The 23,509-nt window shown below is 38.3% G+C and overlaps 2 protein-coding genes across 2 annotated transcripts; one reads left to right on the forward strand and one right to left on the reverse strand.

The window, feature by feature from the left end:
- Nucleotides 1–2,319: 2,319 nt before the first annotated feature.
- Nucleotides 2,320–17,230, forward strand: COPB2 (COPI coat complex subunit beta 2). Its single transcript, XM_035888847.1, has 21 exons — nt 2,320–2,452; nt 3,073–3,159; nt 4,891–5,017; nt 6,116–6,264; nt 7,213–7,359; nt 8,675–8,774; nt 8,915–9,057; nt 9,279–9,478; nt 10,052–10,162; nt 10,448–10,536; nt 10,617–10,723; nt 11,013–11,156; nt 11,842–11,972; nt 12,290–12,497; nt 12,723–12,833; nt 13,662–13,876; nt 14,156–14,248; nt 14,326–14,506; nt 14,641–14,709; nt 16,335–16,427; nt 16,886–17,230. The coding sequence occupies exons 1-21, from the start codon at nt 2,399–2,401 to the stop codon at nt 16,979–16,981; spliced, it is 2,655 nt and encodes an 884-aa protein (XP_035744740.1). The 5' UTR covers nt 2,320–2,398; the 3' UTR covers nt 16,982–17,230.
- Nucleotides 17,231–17,756: 526 nt separating this feature from the next.
- Nucleotides 17,757–23,503, reverse strand: MRPS22 (mitochondrial ribosomal protein S22). The gene is made up of 7 exons (XM_009649101.2): nt 23,392–23,503; nt 22,482–22,646; nt 21,170–21,313; nt 20,613–20,696; nt 19,496–19,641; nt 18,162–18,270; nt 17,757–17,896 (listed from the first exon to the last, which is right to left on the reverse strand). Exons 1-7 carry the CDS (start codon nt 23,485–23,487, stop codon nt 17,804–17,806), a joined length of 837 nt encoding a protein of 278 aa, XP_009647396.2. The 5' UTR covers nt 23,488–23,503; the 3' UTR covers nt 17,757–17,803.
- Nucleotides 23,504–23,509: the final 6 nt, after the last annotated feature.

Genomic DNA, 23,509 nt, shown 5'->3' on the forward strand with positions numbered 1-23,509 from the left:
GCCGCCCCCGCCGGGCCCCGCCCAGCCGCTGCTCTGGCCGGCTCCCCCCGCGCCCCCAGAGAAACGGGGCCGTTGGACGTGACCTGAAGAGCGAGAGGACTCGCGGGGCGGGGGCCTGGGCAGCGGCCCCCTCAGGGCGACGCCGCCACCCCCAATCCCGGACGGGGCCCTTCCGCGTACCGCTGGCCCTGCCTGAGGGAGCGGGGTCTGGCTCCGGCCAGGACGAGCCGGGCATGTCTGTGCAGGGTCGCCTTGCTCCGTTGGACCCGGGCGTCCCTGGTCCCGTGCTACCTGAAGAAGCTGCAGTGTTATTCTGTGATTTAAGTTAAATAACTTAATAAGACGAAAGCACTTGAAAGTCCCCGAGCATCATTATGCTTGACGGCACAGAGCAGAGCCTTGAGCTGTGTTATCAGCGTGGTATTCATCAAACAGACCTAACAGTCGTCCAAGTGTTTTAAGTATGTGTTGCAGTTAACCTCCTGGATCAGCCATAGTCTGGTCCTTGGTAGCGGTAGGTAAGAGCAGTTCCAAGGATAAGCACAGAATCCCATGCAATTATCTTGCCTACTATTTTGGTATTTATGGCAGGAGAAGTAAACCATAGGTTCATTCTTTACCATCAGGTGTCATAGAATTGTTTAGGTTGGAAAAGACCTTTAAGATCATCAAGTCCAACCATTAACCTAGCACTGCCAAGTCCACCGCTAAACCATCGAATCCAGCTCCTCCCGTTTGTTGCCTATGCTGTGTGCATTAGTGTAGATGCACTTGAGCTGGGCTATCGGTTTCACCCCCAGCATTGGGGTGACACCCCCAGGCTCCTCTCTAGTGAGCATGGTTGTATCCTTTTCCCCCTTCAGGTCTAGTTTAAAGCCCTCTCAACAAGCCCTGCCAGTTCATGAGTGAGGATCCTTTTCCCCCTCTGAGAGAGCTGAGCACCATCTGTTGTCAACAGGCCTGGTGCTCTGTAAACCTCCCCATGATCAAAGAACCCCAAGCCCCTCCGATGGCACCAACCTTTGAGCCACATGTTAACCAGTCTAGTTTTCCTGTTCCTTTCATGTTCCTCCCTGACACTAATGGGATTGAGGAGAACACGACCTGCGCTCCTGATCCTTCAACCATTTTTCTCAGTGCCCTGAAGCCCCTTTTGATTGATTTGGGGCTTCTCTCTGGCATCTTGTTGCTGCCTGCCTGTACAATCAATAGTGGATATTAATCAGAGGGGTGTACCAGACCAGACATCCCAATGTCCCTGAACTGGGCCCCAAGGAGGCAGCAGACTTCCCTGTGCTATGGGTCCGGATGCCGTATCGGGCCCTCCCTTCCCTTCAGAAGGGAATCGCCCACAACAATTACCCTCCTTTTTTTCTTGGCACAGGCAGTCTTGATAGGTAGCGGTGACCTACTCTCCCTAGCCAACCCCCTGGATGGACCTTCATCCCCATCCTCATTTGCCTGTCATGCACATAAGTTATGGGTACTACACGATAGCTAGGTATCTTTTTCTCTGTGCAGCATCTAACATTGGTAACTGCAGGCTTTATTAATTTTATTCTGCTACTAAACACAGGCAGGATTCTTTGATCAGGTATTACTTATTAAGTGCTCTGAGATAAAATGTCAGCAGCATTAAGTGAGCTCAACAGTCTTTCAGTGTCTAAGTGATTCTATAGTGCCTCAAATATTTTAGAAAATCACTTCATACCTTTTAAATACTCTGGCTTAACATTGCGAGTGGTGAAAGTGGAAGGTCAAAGCCTTCTTTATAAGTGAAAGACTTAAACTTTGCCTTCCCCCCCAGCTTTTACAACATAGCGTTGCATTCTACGACTTAATGTTGGAATTGTGAATGGAAATATATTTATATTGGGCAAATGTTGTTGTGTTCCATTGTGATAACTGGCTTTTCCCCCTGTTTTTTCAGGTGAAGTAGGAGAAAGATGCATTTTCTATCATTTGTATTTGAAGCAAATTTTCTGTGCTTTGCTTTAGGAGGTCAGGGACACCAGAAAGATGTGCAGGGCATCTTTTTTTTTGACTGTGCTGGAGATACTTTTTACACTATTAAAAAATGCTGAATTTCACAAAAGTAAATTAAATGGACCCATTGCCATTGGTTGAGGGTGTGATGTTTCCAGAAACGCCTGCAAAAACAAATATGCAGATGGATAGATATGAGTAGTAGTCTTCTGTCTGCCTGAAAAGCAGGATTTATTTTAAGGTTTAACTTCAGCTTTCAAATTCCATTATTTTTCTGTGCCAGTTTTATGTTGAATGACTTGGTGTTCTCAATTCTTTTCCTCTCTAGCCTCTCCGACTTGATATAAAACGGAAACTAACAGCTCGGTCTGACCGGGTGAAGAGTGTAGACTTGCATCCCACAGAACCATGGATGTTGGCTAGCCTTTACAATGGCAGCGTCTGCGTTTGGAACCATGAAACACAGGTGATGATTTTGGTTTTCCTCTGTTATGAAATCTTCATAACTGGCAGATGTATAAATTCTATGTTTCAATACTAGATACACAAGAAGAATCTTAAATCCCTGCCACTAATTGATTGTACCTTCCCTGTCTTATTACAAAAGTCAGTACAATAGACAAGGAATATCTTTAGATGTGACTTTAATGATGTTTCATTTCCTATAAATTTATTTTTCAAGAATTATCTCCTTTGTGGATTCCTTGCAAACTAAGGCCTTTCCTTCTGAAAGGTTAGGTGCCTCTGCCTTGTACCTGCCATCTATATTTGTGAAGGCTGTAGAAACTGTTAGACCTCTACCTGCCTGTCATGTATAGTTGAAATTGGGCAGAGCTCCAAAAATATTTGGAGATGGGATTGGGTTAAGAATGAAGGGAGAACATAAAGGTGATGTTAAAAGAACAGAACAGGCAAGTATCTCCCCTTTTGGACAGGTATGTTCTTTTTAAAAAGTGTGCATGTAGTGTTGTGGGATTCTTGGAGAGTTGCCCAAGGCAACATGCTGGACACTGTTAAGAAAAGAAAGAGGTGATTTCAAAACTGATATTTTCTCCAGCACCGTAAACTTATTATTTTTATTTTTAGACCCTGGTGAAGACTTTTGAAGTGTGCGACCTGCCAGTGAGAGCTGCCAAATTTGTGGCAAGAAAGAACTGGGTTGTGACAGGAGCTGTAAGCTGTCATCTTGTGATTTCCATATGCAGTAGTACTTTCTCTATTTTATTTTCATGCCATTCCTTTGTACATCACATAATAATACGATTTGATATGACTTTGTGGAAGAGAAAAGAGTACTTCGCTACAGTTTTGCAGAAACTTTCTTCTTTAAGCTTAGAAACTTCAGCCTAATATGGTGGCTAATTCTGTGTGTAAGGCAAGGTAGATCTAGATTCGACTTTCACTGTCAACTGAAACATGATCAGCACCCAATTTTGACTAAAATATTAGTAGTGCTACTTTAAGATGAAACTGGACTATTCTAGGTAAAACGACTTAGAAGTTGCTTTCTACTTTTGTTCTTGGTTATATTAAAAAGAAAATTTTGAGAGTTCTACTCACCTCTAGAAAAATACTCCATGTTTATTCAGTGAGTCTACTTTGAGAGGAACAGTTTTATTCTAATTGTGGTAACATGCTTTTCTTCATGGAATGAATGGGTTTTGGCTAAATTGAGGTAATTTGTAAAAGTTTTGTCTCAATTATTTTTTCTAGTCTTCTGCCATATATCCAGTGAAAAAAAAAATTTTTGTTGTTTCACTGTCTTATTCTGCTGTGACCCAGTCACTTCAAGTGCATGTAAGTTAGCACTGTTTCCCAAGAAGTACAACACTGCCTCTTTGACAGCACGTGAGTTCAAACAGCCATATGGGAACTGGATTAGTAACTGGTGAAAGTTAATCTCCATTTTTATTTTCAGCAACTTAATTTCATCTGGATCAGTTTCTTGACCCAATTCAGTGTGGAGCTGTATTTGTCCTAGCTTTTCCAAGGGAGGCTGTAGTGCAGTAGCAAGAAGTGGTAGGGAAAGGGTGAGACAGCTCCTTTCAGGCACAGGGCCCAGTCTTAGTAAGTGACTACAGAAATGTGGCATTCGTCTTTGCTTATTCTGTGTGTTCCATGTTTGTTATGCTGATAGGCTGGTCTCAAAAGAACGCACTTAGCCTTTTCTGCCATTCTCAATAGTTTTCTGTAGGTGTTGATGCTTAAAGAGGAAAAGACAAAGTGGAGGAAAAGACAAAATGGAAAAGTAAATGCTTTGGATAAAACAAGTATGGTAGAGGTTATCACTGTTTCATTTACTCTGATAGCTTTGTAAGTCATGGTCACTTCTGAAAGCTTTAGCTGATGTTTTATTCATTGTCAGATAGTTCTCCAAATTTATTTTTTTTAAAGGCTTGGGAATAGGGCTTTTGATAATACTGTATCTTAAATAACCCACCCACCCCGCAAAACAAAAGTTGAAATCATCTTCCCACTTGACTTAGAGCTACAATTTCTTTCCTCCTGGCCCCACAGCATTAACATAATTATAAAGTTTATGTTGGAGAACCTTGTTTTTCATTTCTGTGTAAAGCACTAATAATTTTAAAAGTATTTTTGCACTTTCCTTAACTTTAAGTCAAAAGACTATTTTGAATACATCTTCTAAAAATGAAATTTTGGTTGAAGTTTTTTGCATTTCATACATGCCTTGGAATAGGATTGGGTAATTTATAGACTTCTGAATTAATGTAATTTGTATCATTAGCAACATACAGAAAATACATTTTCTTAAACATTTTGTTGTTAGAGGCTCTTCAATGGTGGAATGTTGTTGGGTTTTTTTTCTAGCTACCCTGTATTGAAGATAAAGTGTATTATCCAGAGACCTATTTTAATGGTAGCTTTTCTTCCCTTTCATAGGATGACATGCAAATTAGAGTTTTTAATTATAACACTTTGGAAAGAGTTCACATGTTTGAAGCACATTCAGATTACATTCGTTGTATTGCTGTGCATCCCACACAGCCTTTCATACTGACAAGCAGCGGTAAGAGTTCTTTGGTATTTTTTTATATTTATTAACCAGCTATTTTTAGGCTTCTGTTTTCTGTCTCGTGGGGATTGCATGGTTTTGGTTTTGATTTTGGTTGTCCTTTTTCTGATAAAACAGGAATCCTTGAGCAAGTAGCCAATATGACAGTTGTCACTTCACTTTATTTCTCTTCCAGATCCATTCATGGGGGTTTTTTTGATGGAATATCAGCTGCACTTACAATTTAAAATATAATAGCTTATGTTCTTGTTGGAGAAGACCAGAGAACCTTGTTGCTTAGTATCTACCAGAGGAAAGGTTCAGATATGTGCTAATTAGCTGTTACTTGAGAATTTGCCACGCTAAAGTTCTGTTTTAAAAAAAAAAAAAACATAATCGTTTGGAGTATGTTTTCAGCTGGCAGTCTGACTTGAAGCAACAGATTACTTTCATCTGTTTTCCCAAAATACTACTGAGTTCTCTGTTATTTGAGGCAATCTATGCTACTCAGGATTGGAAAATCACAGTATCTGACAAATCTTGCCCAAGAACGTCTACATAGTGCTACTCAGCCCTTTTCACTCCTGGAAACCTTACTAATGCAGTCAGAACTCTGCAAGAGTCAGAAACGCCATATATTTCTGTGGTTTGCTGGTGAAGCTAATGCAGTTACGCTTGAGATAAAGGTACTGGGAAGCCAGCTTGGTTGTCTTGGCTTCCTATTCCTTAGTGTTCGTCAAAGTAGGTGCTGCAGAAGAAAGCATGGGTCCCATTCCTTAATACGTGCCCAGTATTTTCAGATTAATAATTCAATACCTTAATATCAATTCTTAATCTCCCTTTTTAAGACAGATGTATTTCTTTCTTAGTTTTATCACCATTTTACTGGACAATCATCTTTGGGAAACTTGTACTCCCTGTGGTCCTTCTGCAAGGAAGGACCAGGAATCTTACAGATGAAAAATATATTGAGTATTAGCAGTGCCTCCTTTCAGAGGAGAAGGGATGAGTGAGCCTTTAACTTGAAGTTATTAAGGATTATGTAGTTTAAGAAGGTAGGTATCAGAATATATTAAACTAACTGAAGCTTGGTTTTGTTTGGTTTTTTTTTAGATGACATGCTCATTAAGCTCTGGGACTGGGATAAAAAATGGTCTTGTTCTCAGGTGTTTGAAGGACACACCCATTATGTCATGCAGATTGTCATAAACCCAAAAGACAATAATCAATTTGCCAGTGCCTCTTTGGATAGGACGATCAAGGTAGAGAAACTGTGTTTTCGGTTTTTTTAGTCATTAAGTAATGATCATGCAGAGTATACAAAACAATAATACTGTATGGACAATGGGCTAGAATTCTTAAAAGCAGGTGCAATAATAGCATTTTTATTGAACAAAGAACTGAATGTTGGTTGAGTTACTATGTACCTACTAAGTAACTCAGTAAATTTACAAGATTATCTGTCACCTCTAGTCATTAAAATGTGGTTCTCTAAACTCTTAAGTGCTGCATTTCCATTTGGATTACATAGAAATATTGGGAAGGGGTAACAGCTATACTGTCAGTGAGTAGTTTGGGAGAGTTGAAACTATATATATACTGGGGAAAGCCTTTAACTGTGTGCATTTAAAAAAAAATCGTAAAGGCCTTTCTCCCGTTATTTTTGTGTCCTTGGCTGTCTATCTATTGAATTGTTTCGAAAGGTGTCTTCAACCTTCTCATGGTATACCCTGATGAATGTCATTTGCTGTGAAACTATTACTAAATATCTGGGACTATGGACTTAAATTCATTTAACATAACTGGAAAAAATAAAATTCAGGACACAGGTGGGGGCAACCTGTGTATGCAGAAATGATTGCTTTTTCTAGGTCTATAAGTTAATTTCATAAACAGACACTGCTTCTTATGAACAGTGTCTTATATGGTTTTACATCCTTAAAAAAAAAAAAGTTGAAAGAAACCAAATCCATGGTTTGAGGTGTGAGCACAGCATGTGCAACTCAGCATGTTATTTCTGCTTATTTGAGGGGTGGAGGATCGGTAATTTGATAAGCAGTTGCTCGGGTTCTTCACCTAAGAAATTCCATATTCTATATCTTTGGAATTGTAAAGCACATCTGAATACCTACTCTGGCAAGGTTGACCTAGATGCAAAAGATGGATAACTATGTGCAGTTGGGTTTTTTGTTGTTTCTTTTTCTGGGAAGGTGTGGCAACTTGGCTCTTCTTCACCCAACTTTACTTTGGAAGGCCATGAGAAAGGAGTAAACTGCATTGACTATTACAGTGGAGGAGACAAGCCGTATCTCATTTCAGGTGCAGATGACCGGTTGGTTAAGATCTGGGATTACCAGGTATGTGTTCAACTCATAAACTTTTGTGCAGACTGCCATAGCAAAATCATTAGTGAAGAAACAGAAAAGAGGGAAAGGACTTGAGGAAAAAATCTGTTGGTGTATTTGTTTTTCCTTGGAAAGAAGGAATTGGAGGAGAAATATTTCATGACACATTCTTCATTTAAAAAAAAAAAATTTTTGTTAACCCTTGAAAAAACCTACTGTGAATTTAAATAACCTCGAAGTTACTTTGTAGAATTAAATTTGACATAACATTATTATTAGCATTAGGGTTTTTTCTTGTAACACAGTAATCCCTGCCTTTTGGACCTCTTTTTTTTGTGGATTAAGATGCTCCTCTTCTATGTTCAAATGTAAATACTGTTCACGTATCAAGCCTTTCCATCCTACTTCATATCTTCTCATTATTTGTTTTCCTTTTTTCTTTATTGCCTTCCCTCTTTCCTTTTCCATCCTATGCACATTTATGCAGGCACATGTGTGCATGCACACACATGCATGTGCTTCTACTTGACAGTTTGCAGGGACCATGGGGTGACTTGTTTGAACGCTCTACAGGAAAGAGATTGAATCCAGGGATTCAATTCTGTTGCTGGAACCTGGAGCTCATAAGTGTTTTCCTGTGCACATGTGTATGAATGGCCACAAGGACAAGACAAAATATGTTCTATAGTACTTTCTGGTTGTTAAAGCACATTGTCTTAGAATAAAGCCAAGCTCAGAAGTTAAAGCTAGCACTGTAGGCATGCACTGCAGTAATGGCTGTTACATAGCAGTGCTTGAAACTTTGCCACCATGTATAGTTGCATACATCAGTTATGTAGTCTAATCTTAGTTGTCTCAGAGTAGACTTTTCTTTCACAACTATGTGAATGAGCATTCTTAACAAAGACAACATCAGATCTGTCTTCACCTCTAATTAGATTCAAATAGGTGTTTTGCTCTGATTCTTTTTTTGCAGTGAACTCAGCTTTCTGTCTTGGTTTAATCTGTTGTGCTACGTAGCTCTGAGAAAGCATATCATCTAGTCAGAAACCCATCTGAAAATAGTGGAAAACAACTATGTCAAGGGGAATAAATATTTTTCTTCTGTGGAGGAGCAATTAACTCAATACAATCATAATTTTTGATATGTCTAATGCTGTTGTTTAAGCATCTTTGAAATAAATGTTACTGGAAGAAATCTAGAGAAATGTGTTTTCAGAAAAAAAATTTCAATTTGGGGGAAGATGTTTTAAGAAATGAAAGTAAAAATGTAATGAAGTGTTTATCTGTAGCTGTACTTCCAATTTTTTTCTTTTTTTTTCTCCAGAATAAAACATGTGTGCAAACACTGGAAGGACATGCTCAAAATGTGTCATGTGTCAGCTTCCATCCTGAATTGCCTATCATTATCACAGGCTCAGAAGACGGTAATTTTGGTTTTTTTCTGACATATAAAGAACAGGGGAAGAACTTAAGGGAGAGCTCTTGTGGTGTGGTTACACACCTCCTGCCTTTGCATCAAGAGAAGAGATAAAAGGCATGTATTTCTTTTTTTTCTTTTCTCTAGGAACTGTGCGCATTTGGCATTCAAGTACTTACCGCCTGGAAAGTACCCTCAACTATGGTATGGAGAGAGTGTGGTGTGTGGCCAGTTTGAGAGGATCCAATAATGTGGCTTTGGGATACGATGAAGGCAGTATTATTGTTAAGGTACAATTAATGATTTGAAATGAGAAATGGTGATTTATCACTGTCCTGTGTACAGAGCAACTGATTTCTGATTCTGTGATAATATATCAAATACTGAAAGTTTGGCATTTTAATTGGCATTTTTAGACAGAGCCAGGGTAGTTCACTAGATATGTTCAACTGAAAAGAAAATCAAAAATGTGTTTTTTCCATTTGCTGAATTCTTATGCTGCATTTCCTAGCTTGGTCGTGAAGAACCTGCCATGTCCATGGATGCAAATGGAAAAATTATTTGGGCTAAACATTCAGAAGTCCAACAGGCTAACTTGAAAGCTATGGGAGATGCTGAAATCAAAGATGGAGAAAGATTGCCGCTGGCTGTAAAGGATATGGGGAGCTGTGAAATCTATCCTCAGACAATTCAGCACAACCCTAATGGACGGTAATAAATTTTAGAACAAAATATTCAAACATGTCTGATTTATCCCTTTTTTTATATTGGAAAACTTTTTGACTGAGAGAGAGTTGCACGTGTGGGGGTGGCTGTGAGCCTCTGGAGAACAGGTGTATCGGAGCCAGGCACTGTAAAACCAGAGTAACAGATGGGCTTCGCCTGTAAGAGCTGCTTAAACAGACAAGTTGGACATTCTGGGTAGGGGAAGAAGTATGCAAACAAAATGTATAAACGCAGCAAATCACATTCTTTTATCACTTCTCTTGAACTGATTTTTTTTAACAGATGAGCTAAGTTAAAAGAAAAGGTAAAGGCATACAAGGTACAAGAACCGCTCAGTAGAGACCAGAAGGAAGAGGGCATAGCAAGTAGCTAGCAACATGACACAGAGGAAAATCCAGTTCTGTGACACTTTCAGCATATATGAAGCTCTTTTATTCTGTCTGCATTTGCAGTGATTATATTGGGCTGGGGGCCTCTAACTCTTCAGATAATTTGTCTACTTGATCATGTTGATTGAACTGAACACAGTTGTCTGACAAACGCGCCTTTCTCCTCTAGGTTTGTAGTGGTGTGTGGTGATGGTGAATACATCATCTACACAGCTATGGCTTTGAGAAACAAAAGCTTTGGCTCTGCACAGGAGTTTGTATGGGCACATGATTCTTCAGAGTAAGTATTGCAGATTTTTTTTTTTCCTCTATATTAACTTAAATTTGCTAGTTTTCAGGCTGTACAAATGGTAAACTGGCCTGAAGACTAAAACCTGTGTGGATAACGAACTTTCAGTAACTTCCCTACTTTAAAATTTTCCATTTGTAGCACGCTACTAATTTTTGGAGATAAATCAAATGCGGTTGTCTTGTAGCAGGCTACAATTTTAGAAATTTGCTACTTTGGAAGCCAAATAATCTCTCTTTTTTTTTTTTTTTTTTTAACAATGCAATGTCTGTTTAGATACGCAATCAGGGAGAGCAACAGTGTTGTAAAGATATTTAAAAATTTCAAAGAGAAGAAGTCATTCAAACCTGATTTTGGAGCAGAAGGTAACTATTCACTTTTTAAATGGATGTGTTGGTGCATTTTTTGCACCATGTGGATTTCTTTCACCTTTATTTTTTTGCAGGCATCTATGGTGGCTTCCTGTTGGGCGTCAGATCTGTTAATGGTTTGGCATTCTATGACTGGGACAACACAGAACTGATTCGCAGAATTGAAATTCAGCCCAAACACGTAAGTTTCTACATGGGACTGAAGATACTTACCTGTCTGTGTTTACTGACTTTATTTTTTTTTACTTGGCTGTTGATTTTCTTAAATGAAGCCAAGCTGTCAATCATAAAGTAATAACTTCTTAAATTTGTCTCAATCTTGTAGCAGAAGGGGAAAAAAAAAATCCTTGTATGTGTTGGCTTCTCAGGTACTAAAGATTCTGTTAGTATGTTTTAACCTGCATTTGTACATCCTCTTTTCTTAACCTGGGGTCTCTAAAACAGTGCCATTACTGATTCTGATGATACAGATTTTCTGGTCTGACTCGGGTGAGCTTGTCTGCATTGCTACGGAAGAGTCATTCTTCATTCTGAAATACCTATCAGAAAAAGTTGCAGCAGCCCAAGAAACGCATGAAGGCGTCACTGAAGATGGAATTGAAGATGCTTTTGAGGTACCTTCTATTCAAAAAAATGGAAAAGGATTATAGATCATTGAAGCAAGTATTTCTGGAGTATAGAAAATTTAGTCCTTAACATAGTCCTATTAAATTTTAGTGGCTGGAACACTGGAATATTGTATGCACAGTATACATCCTCCTGAGGAATGCTGTTAGTCATTTTATTTGGGTTCCCTGGGGAGAGTATCCATGTTGGAATCCCAGTGTGACAGACCTTGATGCCTATGTTTCGCTTCAGATACCTGTTTACTATTCTTGCAGAGTTCTAGAGCTTATTTTTAAAGTAGACACTCAGGTAGCATGTTTACAGTGCTTAAAGTTTTTCTGCAATTTTCATGTTTTGAAATATTATTGAAATTTGAGATGAAATTAAAAAACTCTCGTGCTGTGAAATGTCAGAAACACAACTTTCCTTGTGGAATTTTGATTTGATTATCTTGCTTAATGCTTAATTTGGTGCTTGTTTCCTGGATTTGTAATTTGTTTAGTTAAGTATTAAGGTGGAAATTGCATGTGTTACAGCATTTTTGTAAAACTAAAAGCATTATGTTGCTAACCTTTTTTGCAACTTGCCCAACTGTTTACTTAAGTATAAAATATTAATTTGAAAACACGATAGTCTTACTGCTATCTAAAAGCACCTTCTTACATATCTAATTAAATTGAACTTAATTTGCAGGTTCTTGGTGAGATTCAAGAGATTGTAAGAACAGGCTTGTGGGTAGGCGACTGCTTTATTTACACCAGTTCTGTGAACAGACTCAACTACTATGTTGGAGGAGAAATTGTCACTATTGCCCATTTGGACAGGTAAGTTGCTGCACTGGGTGGTACACAAGCCTTAAAGTTTGTTTCAGTGAAGTCAGGACAAGGTGAACCTGCTGAAGTTAGGACAAGGTCACCTGCTTGCTGTGCATTACTGCTTTTTCTCGCATATCATGCTAATGTATGCTCGGAGGCAGTAATGTAATCTTGGAGGCAATAAACATTGTTATATGAAAGTGCCTACATAGTGAAAGTAGAGTTCTTCATGTGAGTATTCTTGCTACTGTAAGAACTACTGGGCTTTTTTATAGACTATTTGGTAGTGGACCTATTCAAGATGAACATTCCTTGTTTTGTTTCAGGACAATGTACCTTTTGGGGTATATCCCTAAGGACAACCGACTCTATTTGGGTGATAAAGAGCTAAACATTGTTAGCTACTCTTTGCTGGTCTCGGTGCTTGAATATCAAACTGCTGTGATGAGAAGAGACTTTGGTATGGCTGATAAGGTTCTTCCCACAATTCCAAAAGAACAGAGAACCAGAGTTGCACATTTTCTTGAAAAACAGGCAAGAAAACTACTTTTTTAGTTATCAAAAACTTAAGTCAGTTTATGCATGTTTCTAATTGAATTTGCTAAGCAAAACCAGATCATTTTAATTATAAGCACAAACTCTTGTTAATCGTCCATATTTCTTTAAGAATACTGTAACCTGTTTAGAGGGCTTTTGTTAGAACATCTAGGATGCTGCTTGACCTGACAGATCAGTCTTACTTGCAGATTTTTATTTTAGGGCTTCAAACAACAAGCTCTCGCAGTATCTACAGATCCAGAGCATCGTTTTGAACTTGCTCTTCAACTTGGAGAATTAAAAATAGCCTATCAGCTTGCAGTGGAAGCAGAGGTAAACATTCAATTTTTGGTGATTCATACTAATTCCATGTGTTAGTATGAATCTAAGAGGCTCTAAGAAAAGGCAGTGGTATATGGGGATGCAGTGCAGCTCCCTGAACACCATCTAACTGCCTCCAGCTTCCTCGATGAAGCTCTTTTGCCTGTAATTCAAAGGAATCTAAGCTGTGGGACGGGGACAGAAAAGTGTTGTGTGCTCATAAAGCTACAGGGGCTCCTGGAGAATACAAAACTTGAACCAAGAACCAAGCCTTCATCTCTGGTATTGAACAAGGAAAGGAGGAATGGCAGGACTGAAGCCTCTGGGCCTTTGTTCCAGCCTTGACAGACTTAGACTGATGCGCAAGGAAGGCTGACAGGCAGTGATTTGTGCCATAGCCATTATTCTGAGAATTGATCTCACTGTTCCTGTTGTAAAATAATGAAGTTAGCAATAAGGAATGTTAACTTTGTTACAGGCACAAATATCTGTTTTACGTTCTGAAGGTTAACTTGGGAGCTTTCTGTAAGCCATTGTTACTGTTTAAATTTCAAAAGTTATTTCTACCTCTGCCCTTCATGTTTAATGAAAAATGTTTGGTTTATGTGATGGTATAGCTGTGTAATGATCTCCATATAGCATTCACTGTGTCATGCTGTGAAGCTGCAGTAGTCATAGTATCGAAAGGAAGAAAAGTGTAATGATGGGATATGGTACCTTTGCAAGTGAACTTACATTTTCATATTGAACGCTCTGATAAGTCTTTAAATGTTGTTCAAAAATGTGAGGGTTAGCTCCTCTATTTTTCTTTCCCTCTCTCTCCCCTTTTTGTACCATTAGTCGGAACAGAAATGGAAGCAACTCGCTGAGCTTGCCATTAGTAAATGCCAGTTTGGCTTAGCCCAGGAGTGTCTCCACCATGCCCAAGACTATGGAGGACTGCTGCTCCTGGCAACGGCGTCAGGGAATGCCAGTATGGTGAATAAGTTAGCTGAAGGAGCAGAAAAAGATGGCAAGAACAATGTTGCATTTATGAGCTACTTCCTGCAGGGAAAGTAAGTAGCAAGTGTGAGATTCAGATTGTTCTGTCCTGCTTTCCGAAACACAAAGAACCTCAGGTTCTTCAAATAGTTAACTACAGCCAACTTAAAACTTCCTGGGGAAGGCTTGTGGCACATGCCTTTTCAGAAAAGCTGATTCTATTTTATGATGGCTGCTACTTTTAAAATCTGAAATGAAAGCACTTTTAATGTAATAGAATAAACAGCTAATCTAATACAAAAATCCGTCTTTATTAAACTTACTGGTTAAAATCACACTTTAAAATCTTACAGGCTTGATTCATGCCTAGAGCTCCTGATCAAAACCGGGCGTCTCCCAGAAGCTGCTTTTCTTGCACGGACGTATTTGCCAAGCCAAGTTTCAAGGTAACTTCAAAGCATATGCAGAGCATGAATAGTGTCATCAAAATTAGCTGTCTAACAAATGTGGTTTGCATCTCCAGGGTTGTTAAATTGTGGCGGGAGAATCTCTCTAAAGTCAATCAAAAAGCTGCTGAGTCGCTTGCTGATCCTACAGAATACGAAAATCTTTTCCCTGGATTAAAGGAGGCTTTTGTTGCTGAAGAATATGTTAAACAAAGTCTTGCTGACTTGAGGCCAGCCAGGGAGTACCCTCTTGTCACTGTAAGTAAGCAGTGGGAGCTCTTACTGTCTCTAGAAGAATCACAGTTGATGCTGTGTAAATGCAACTTTAAGCAGGTCAGTGCAACCACTTAAACATTCCATGAATATGGTGGTTCTGTTTTTTTTACTTTCAGCCAAATGAAGAAAGAAACTTACTTGAAGAAGCAAAAGGCTTTGAGCCTTCTGGAGTAACGGCACCTCAGGTCAGTGTTACTACTAAGTGATGAACTTTAAGGAAGAGGCAATTTTGCTGTTGTACAGTAACATCTACCCTGGAGAACGTTTCACCAATAATGGACATGTTACTGCTCTTACTGGCTTGGCTGTATGCACCACAGCAGACTTCTGTGTTCTTTTGCCTCAGACTCTTCACTTCTGTAACTACTAATGACTTTTTCACTGTGAAATCGTTTGTATGGTTACTTACCTCAAGTCATCTTTTGTTGGTGTGAGTAGTTGTAGAACCTTACCACTGAATTCATCCTGCAGAAAACCAATTCCATGTGCACTGCCTCAACTGCTACTAGTTTTCTAAAAGTTCAGTTGTTAGAACCTAGAAACTCTTGTATATTACAGCAATTAAAAATGCTTTATATTCTTTGGTAGTGTGCATGGTTATGGAATAAGACTATTCCATGACCGACTAGTAATCTTGCTCAACTACTTGAAAACATGTTCTAATCAATATCTGAAGTAGCTAAAAATGATTTTTTCTTTTTTGACCACCTCAGTTGTCCAAGTATTATGCAGAAAACACATATCTAATATAAGGTATAAGCATACAGATTGAAACACTTAAAATGCTTTTCAGAGCTTAAACAGAAGTTGACAACTTCTAATTCTTGCTCATGTCAAATACACTTTACATTTAAGTATGAAAATTAGAATGAGTTTCTTAAAGACAGTGATGTTGGCATAGGTCTCCGAGGCTATAAACTTCTAAAGGAATAGCAGTGGAAACTGAGGGAGAAACAGAAAGTCACAACTCTCCCTTCTGTCTCTATTTTTTCCCCTCATAGAAGATGCACTACAGCACTTCACTGGCAGTTCAGAGAAGTTAGCTTACTGTCAAGTAGCTTTAGTGACTGACTGCTTCTTGTGTATCAAAGCAAGTGTCGTTAAAGCAAAATCAAACTTGTGTGCACATTTGTTAAAGAAGATTCAGCAATAGCATTTCAAAAGTTACCTAAACCAAGTTAGAACTAGCTTGCATTAGAAGCTGAAAACAAGACTGCTAATGTGAGAAGCATATCTTTGTGTTCAGTTAATGATTGCATAGAAGTCCTTAAACAAGTTGTCTCTTAGAGCTGAGGGAAATAGGGAAAGTTCTGTAGGAGGTAATTATATAATTTAATCTAAATATGGTTAATGGAATAGTTATCTTAATACGAAACTTGTGCAACAGTGAAGAGAGAAGAGTAAACTTCAGTGGAACACAAAGCCCAGCAACAGTACTGAGATTTGCTGCCTCTTCTAAAACTGCTGTGACAATCAATCCTAAGCTCTTTCCGGCTGAGGACCTTGAAATTTAACTACTTTCTAACAGCACATCACATCAGTATTGGAAATTAACCGATTCTTTCTGAAGGTTGTTTTCATTATATCAGTTTCATCAGCTGCTTTAAATAAACTGGGCAGGGAAACAGTAGTCTCCAGTGGAGCGAGGACTAGAGTGCTTACTGGCTGTGGAGACGCGGTTCAAGAATTTCTGAGGGAAACTGAAAGAGAACTAGTGGGAGAGGGGGATTACAGGTCAGCTGTTGTTTACTTGCTTTTCTTGAAAGAATTTAAATTCAAAGGAACTTAAGGAATCTCTTTTTTTTATTAGAAGAAGGCTGAAGAACCAGTTCTGACTCCTAAACAAGAAGTGATGAAGACAGCTTTGCAGAATTCGGATCTGCTCCCAACAAGAGATCAAAAGGTACTGAAATTTATTTCTGTGAAGGGAAGTACAAGCACTGAATTCATTTTACATTAAAAGACTTCCACTAATAATGTGATAAAACCAAGCTACTGGAAAATGTCACTTTCTGCATTAATAGACAGCTTAGGACCAGTACAGTGTAAGGATCCCTTCCAGTTGTATGCAGAAACTGTACGCAGTAGTATAGACTGGTTCCTACCGCCTTGTGGATTTTCAAAGAATGAAGGGTGACTTCCAAACACAGCTGGTCAGAATGTGGTAGAAAGCTGCAACTCTGAGAGATGCTTTCTTACCAAGAAGGCAGCTTCTCTCTACAGCTTACTTTAATGTTTATGTTCCGCCTCAGCTTGGTGTTCTGCAGAATGTGCAAATCTATCACAGAATCAGACACCATATGAGCTGGCTAATGTGTAACCATACTAGTATGCCCTTAATTGAGTCTTGTCTTTTCCTAGACACTGCTGGACTTGGAAGATGACTTGGATAACTTGGATCTGGAGGATATTGATACCACAGATATCAATCTGGATGAAGATATCTTAGATGAGTGAACATACTTTTTAGATGACCAAATCAATTACTCCAAACAAAGGAATGAAGTTCTGTGGACAGTGCTCCAAGTTAATTTGATTTTTATACTGCAAGTGGACCATGTACACATAGAAAGAAGGGTAGACCCAGCAACTGTACAAAAAGAATCAGCTTCCAGTATGTTGAAATTCAAGATGTAGGTCTGCTCCAGTGCATACTAAAAAATGTTTCCATTTATCAAGCAATTCAATAAACCCTTTTAAACATTCTATTCCTCAGTTCTCCATTTACTAGTCATTCTAATGTTCTTAACCCTGCTTCACTAGTGTGCATTGCAAATATTTTAAACGGAAGCATAGTAGCTAAGCATCAGTGTTTTAACCTGACTTTTCTTAGCATATACATTTAGGTACATGGTTACTTTTTCACTGTGCTATTTGTCTTGTAGTTACTCTTCTGGACAACACCTTTAGCTCAAAGACCTACAACAGTAATACATCTCAAGGGAGGGATGTGGTGTTATGCTTTGCTAAATGAAGCTGTCCAGACCCTATACTTACTTCCATAAGTAAAATGAATTGTAGGCAATTCTTCAGATTCAAGACGAAACCATAAAGGAATTAAACTCAGGGTATATTGTCGCCTCAAAACAAAAGTCATCATGACTGCCGTGAGCTCATTTACGGAACTTCTGAAAGTAACAAGCTGCTGTAGTGATTCTTGTGTATTTTAATAAAAAAAAATGTTCTAGGACAGTCAGTTGTTTAAAGTATTTATTGTTGAATCCTCTACAGACAATGTTTATCAACAGACTTAAAACTTCTGATTAACTAAAGTTTATTTCATGCAGCTGTGGAAGTAGCCATTGCTTCTTCATAAGCTTGGAGGGCCAGTTGTATATAGCCTTCTTTCTGTGATTCTGTCTTCACAAATACCTGCAAACATGGTAAGAGAGAGATTAATGTACAATTAAGAGCATAGCTGCATAATGAGATTTCATCATTCCAGCCAGCTACCACTGAAATCCTGGTGCAGCTATATAGTTTAAAAAAAAGAAAAAAATGCAGCCTGGTATGCACAAGAGTTCTAGTTAAATATCTGCAGCTTAAGGTAAGGAGAAGTTTGGAATACTAAATAGGCTTCTGCTGTTTAAAAGCTTTCTTTTCTGTAGTTAAGTAGCCTTAAAGTAGAAAAGCATACCTTGATCAGATCAACTCCTTGAAGTTTCCCTTCTTTAGCTTCTTTTGCTGACTGACATTCAGGATGGAGCATATGATACAGTGTAATTAAGCTTGTAGCGTCATCCAGCCTAAACAAATAAAGGCCCATTTGTAGCAATTACTTTCTCTTAATACTTAAAATTATTTCGAGAAAGTGTACTTTGTGGTGTACTGTGTGCACCACAGGCTTTCATAAACTTCTGCTTTCACTGAGTGTACAGGGATTAGAACATCCAGGTAACCAGGCACCCCACCAGCTATTGCACTGGCAACCTGTCCCTGGAAGACCAGAAGCACACAAACACCAAAGCGCACCAGGTAAGGTAAATTTATCCATGCTGCAGTTTAAGCACAATACACTGTTCAGCAGTAATAAAGTTGAAATCTCTCTGCAAAATACAATTAATTACCCAATAACAATAAGTATTTAGTGGAACAACTGTGCCAAAGAGAAACTTCCTAACACTGACTGCAGTAACTAGCATGTTTTATAGAAGTAGCAGTCGAAATTCTGTGACATGTAGCCCTCAGCTGAATTTAAAACTGGAACGGGTGTTTTACATAAATGTAAGCATAAGCCAGAAGTGGGTGGGTGACAGGTAAAGATGATCCAAACTCTGGTAACTTAAACTGTCCAGGCATTTGAATTTTCCCTTTTAACAATTTGATTCCAAAACTGAACTTCCCTGTATTTCTTCATATCCTCAGTAGAAGTAGGATCAACCATCTGTTGAAAGTTTCTAACTTCAACAATAGGAAAAGAACGCCACCGTTGCTGCAACTTGAAGTTCTAACCGTACAAGTTTCTCCTAGCTCAAGTGACATTTTGCACACTTAAATATTGTTTGCTTTAGGGAGTTTTGAGTAAGTTCAGCAGCGTATCTTACAGAAATCCATCCATTTAAGATGAAAGTGTATCTATCTGTTCCTAAGCTACTTAGGAATGGCTCTAAAACCTGAGTGTGTCAATCTTAAAAGCCACAACTGAGCTCCATAGTCAAAAGTTGTTCAGCTTTCAGCTCGGCACTGCCCAGAACTGGAAGCATACTGACAATTACATGGGAAACAAAGGTGAAAACCCAACAACTATAAAAGGCTAATTCCTGCAGAAATCTAGTTTAATACCCTACAACTTCAAGTTGGTGCTTCCATCCAGCATCTATATAGCTAAAAGTTACAGCTAACCTAAAATTTCATGCAAATGAAAACTTTCATACATCTTTGAGAAATACTGGTTTTATTTTCAAACAATGCTAATTGTTGTTTTCTATTTGTTTAGATAAGCAGAATTAATAAGTGACGAACACCACTTACAAGTCTCTTTGGATCATATCTATTAGTAAGCCATCCGTTTTCTTTCTGTTTACTAGATACCATACCATTCCTCCAAAGTGTCTTGTTGAACGGAGCAGGTCGTATTTGGCATGTTTTTCAATGTCATCATATGTCCGATGATGAACCTATACACAGAAAAGGTTTCTGTTTCATTAGTGTAATTGGAGCTTGATGACAGTTTCTCCCCTCTACCTCTCACTTACAGCTTTTAATCTATTTTCGGACTTCCCTGAAGCACAGGAGTAAGCCAGAGGCTGAACCATGCTACCTTAAAGCTTTAGAGATGTTATAACTCAGGGTAACACCAGGATAACGCAGTTCTTGGTACTTAGGCACAGACATCTTTGTGTTAAGAGAAAGCTAAATATTAGCTATGTACTGAAAATTTGGGGAGGGAGGGACATTACATCTGAACCTTTATTTCACTGCTGTCAATTTGTAATCTGTTCTTTAAGGAGAAAAATGCTAGAGCAGAGAGGTGAAATTTTACTTTGAAGAAAAGGCACTTGAGAAATTGCTAACAGTAGTTACGTTCCCAGTGATTTGAGAAATTATTACAGTTTAAACAGAAGTAAACATTTTAAAGGCAAGCATAGACTAACATGTTCACCAGTAACTATAGTTACTACATCTAAATATTCCAGTTAGAAGTATATTTTTGTACCTGGTCTTTGTCAAAAAATACCTTGGGTACAGTGCTCTAAGGGGGCACTTCATCAGTTACCTACCTGGTCCTTTCAAATCCAAACATAGCAGTTAGCAAGACTTCAGTAGCACAGCTCTGCCTGTGGCCACTTACGGGCATGATCATCAATTCTGGTTTGATACCAAAAATACCTATATAAAGACTATTTCTATGCATCTGTAGTTCATTCTATACTGTTGAAAATTACTTAAACAGAATCCTGTTCTACTTTTTTCTGCAAGAAAAAACCAAAACTCATCACAAGAATAACAGGTAATCTGTAAGGGTTAAAAAGTGCACATACTACCACCACCTTTGGTGCCCAGATAATACTTAGGTTTATAAAACAAACCCTAAAGTTCTTCACTAATACTATTTTTTTTAAACGAGAAAAATGAAAAGTGAACTCACTCTGATATAGTCAGGTGAATCTGGCTCAAACTGAGCAATGCACCTGTTAAGGATATCCTCATGACGGTCTTGCTGAAACACAGTCTAAAACAACAGTTCAAAATTAGAAATAGAGTCTGTATCACACCATTCCAACTCTCCAAAATCAAAACAGCAGCCACAACATTTCTGTTCTGAGCCATGTTTACAGTGAGTATCCCCTTTATCACAAGACAAAATGGATAAAAGTACAGTAACTGCCTTGATGACATTAATATAATGTTTCTTGATTTCTGTTTCTGAAATACTAGGTCACATTTTCAGATTAAGCATATGATTTCATCAATGCATAACAATTAAATGTGGATTTCTAGTATGACAGAATATTTACACCTATCCAGGATTTACCTGTCCCTAACCCGGAACATTACTGTAAGTATTTTAACTAAGTTACAGTGATAAGCAATTGTTCAAAACAGAACTCAAGCAGGCTGGCTTTGTTAGAGCTACTCTGTCCAAATAGCAGTTTCACCATCAGAGCACAATAAATAAAAGTGCCAGAACCAGGAGGATCTTACCACAAGGTGTTCATCTTTGAATACCACTGGGGGAATAACTCTGCGCCCTTCTTTTGGGAAGAATATCTGTATCATTCTGTCTCGTTCTTCCCAGGTTGCTTTGCGTAATACACCGTTTGGTTCTCTAACTACAATGAAACGTTCCTAAAAAGAAGGTAAAAAAGCATTATCTCCCTAAGTCTTCTCTCTTTGTAGCCAGAACCATTGTAAAAAAGATTATTTGGCAAAGTCCTTCTATGCCTAAACTCACACTAATAATACTGGTTTCTAAGTGACTGTAGCAGATTCATCATTTCTCCCTTGGTACCTGCTAATTAAGTGCTACCTTTGCACCTTCATTTTACTGTAGGACATAACTATGCATATGCCTACACTGAAAGCTACAGCTCTCTGACATTTTCGACAAATATCCAGAGAAAGGAGTTAGCGTTGCTGCAGGCCTGATTTTATGCATTTAGTAACACATAGTCAATTAAGAATGCAAGTGACTTGTACTTTTTTAACTTTGTTAACTTTGTTTCAGAAGTAGGTGCTACAATCAAGTAAGGCCAAGTGCAAAATAAAAACTACAACAAATACAATTACTCAGATCTGTTCACAAGCGTATTTGATTTAGGGTAGACAACAGGAAAGTTTGTTGGGACAAGGAAGTTTTCAGTACATTGGGGCAGAATAAATAGCAGGTTCATGGAGAAAGCTTTCAGATCGAGTAACAGATGGAAGACTTCACAATTCATTTCACAGGATCATCACTATATTCATGTTTGACCCATAGAGACTTCTTAAAATCAACTATTTGTTAAGAATTTTTCCAGCCTCTTACTGCAGGTACTTAAGACAATCTAGACGTTTCATTATACAAAGAAATCTTTATCCCTGTACTCCACAATTCTATCTGACAACTGTTTCTTCACACCGTTTCTGTGAATTCATTTATCATTTACTCACCTTTCCACCAGATCTTAGCAACTGTGAAGTAGCTCCATCTTTTGGTCTATGCACAGTGCTAAGTAATCCAATTCCTCAGAAAGCTTCTAGGAAGCATGGAAGAACCCAGTGCTCCTAGCGTATCATAAATATCTGCTTTTAAAACAATTAATTGCCTTGCTTTTGAGCACTGGAAGGTAATTTATCATTATCAGTTAGAAGCAAACACTTAGAAATATGTCTTTGTTTTGCCTTGTACCAGACTGAATTTACTACAACTCGGCCTTTCTGCAATCTGCTATAACTACGTTTTATTAAAACCTAAAGCTTATTTTGAAATTAAGTATAAAAAGCTCTTAAAATAAATTAATACATTGTTACTTACACGATGTGGAATGGAGTAAGTTAAATCTGTAAACACATATTTTGTAGTTTCAGTTCCTTCAAGGAATTTGTCTTCTGCTAAGACATCATCAATTGGCTCTCGTTCATTCAAAACAGGGGGCATGATTAGTTTTTTTTTAGCTTCCTCAATGGCTTTTCTTGTGGCCTTGGGGGAAAAAAAAGTAGTAGTTTAATTTTACAGTTTAAAAAAATCATCCTATTGGAAAGCTAACACAGAATTTTGGGACAAGTATTTTAGAAAGAAATTTTAAAAATTTTTTTTTTTCTTCCCTAGTTAAGAAGTGAGACACTAATTCGATCTCCAGGTAGATGAACTGCCTGTGAACGATACACTGCTACTGTAACTTGGGCAAATTGCTGGAGGAAGTTCCAAAACTACATATACTACAAATCTACATACACTACTGCAAACACTAAGTTTATTTCAGGTATTTTTCCATGGTAAATTTTCCCCAAAGCATAAACCACAATTGACTGTGATGGTGGTTTCAGGACAACTAGCTTAAGTCAGATCCCTTTGTCATCCTGGACCATGGTCAAACAACAGGGAAAAAAAAAGTAGTCAAAGGATTCCCAGGGCTACAATTTAAATATCAGATAAAGGCATTTAACAGAATTAGGAAACATAAGGAACGAGGATAATAAAGAGAACCTGTCAGTCAAGAAAAAAAGCATCCAATTTCCTTCCACAGTCCATAAAAATCTAGTAAATAAAACTATTTAAAGTGAAGAAACATCGATTTACACTAACTTAGGAAATGACCTGAAACAAAGGAAAGAAACCGAAATGTTTTCAACTGCAGCATTAAAGGAAGCAGAAATAGGGGCCGTTAGAGACTTTTTGCCAAATCCAAAACTTATTTCATTCAAAACGAAGCAGAGCAGCCTACCTCTTCCAGCTGAGCTTCTGTCATCAGCTTGTACTTGGGCGGTTTGAGCTCCTTTTTCACCGGCCTGAAAACCTTCTGCAGGTTGAGCCCTGTCATTTTGTAGAGCAGATTCTGAACC

This window comes from Egretta garzetta, unplaced genomic scaffold (genome assembly GCF_000687185.1).
Source record: "Egretta garzetta isolate BGI_Z169 unplaced genomic scaffold, ASM68718v1 scaffold161, whole genome shotgun sequence".
NCBI classification, from domain to species: Eukaryota; Metazoa; Chordata; class Aves; order Pelecaniformes; family Ardeidae; genus Egretta; species Egretta garzetta.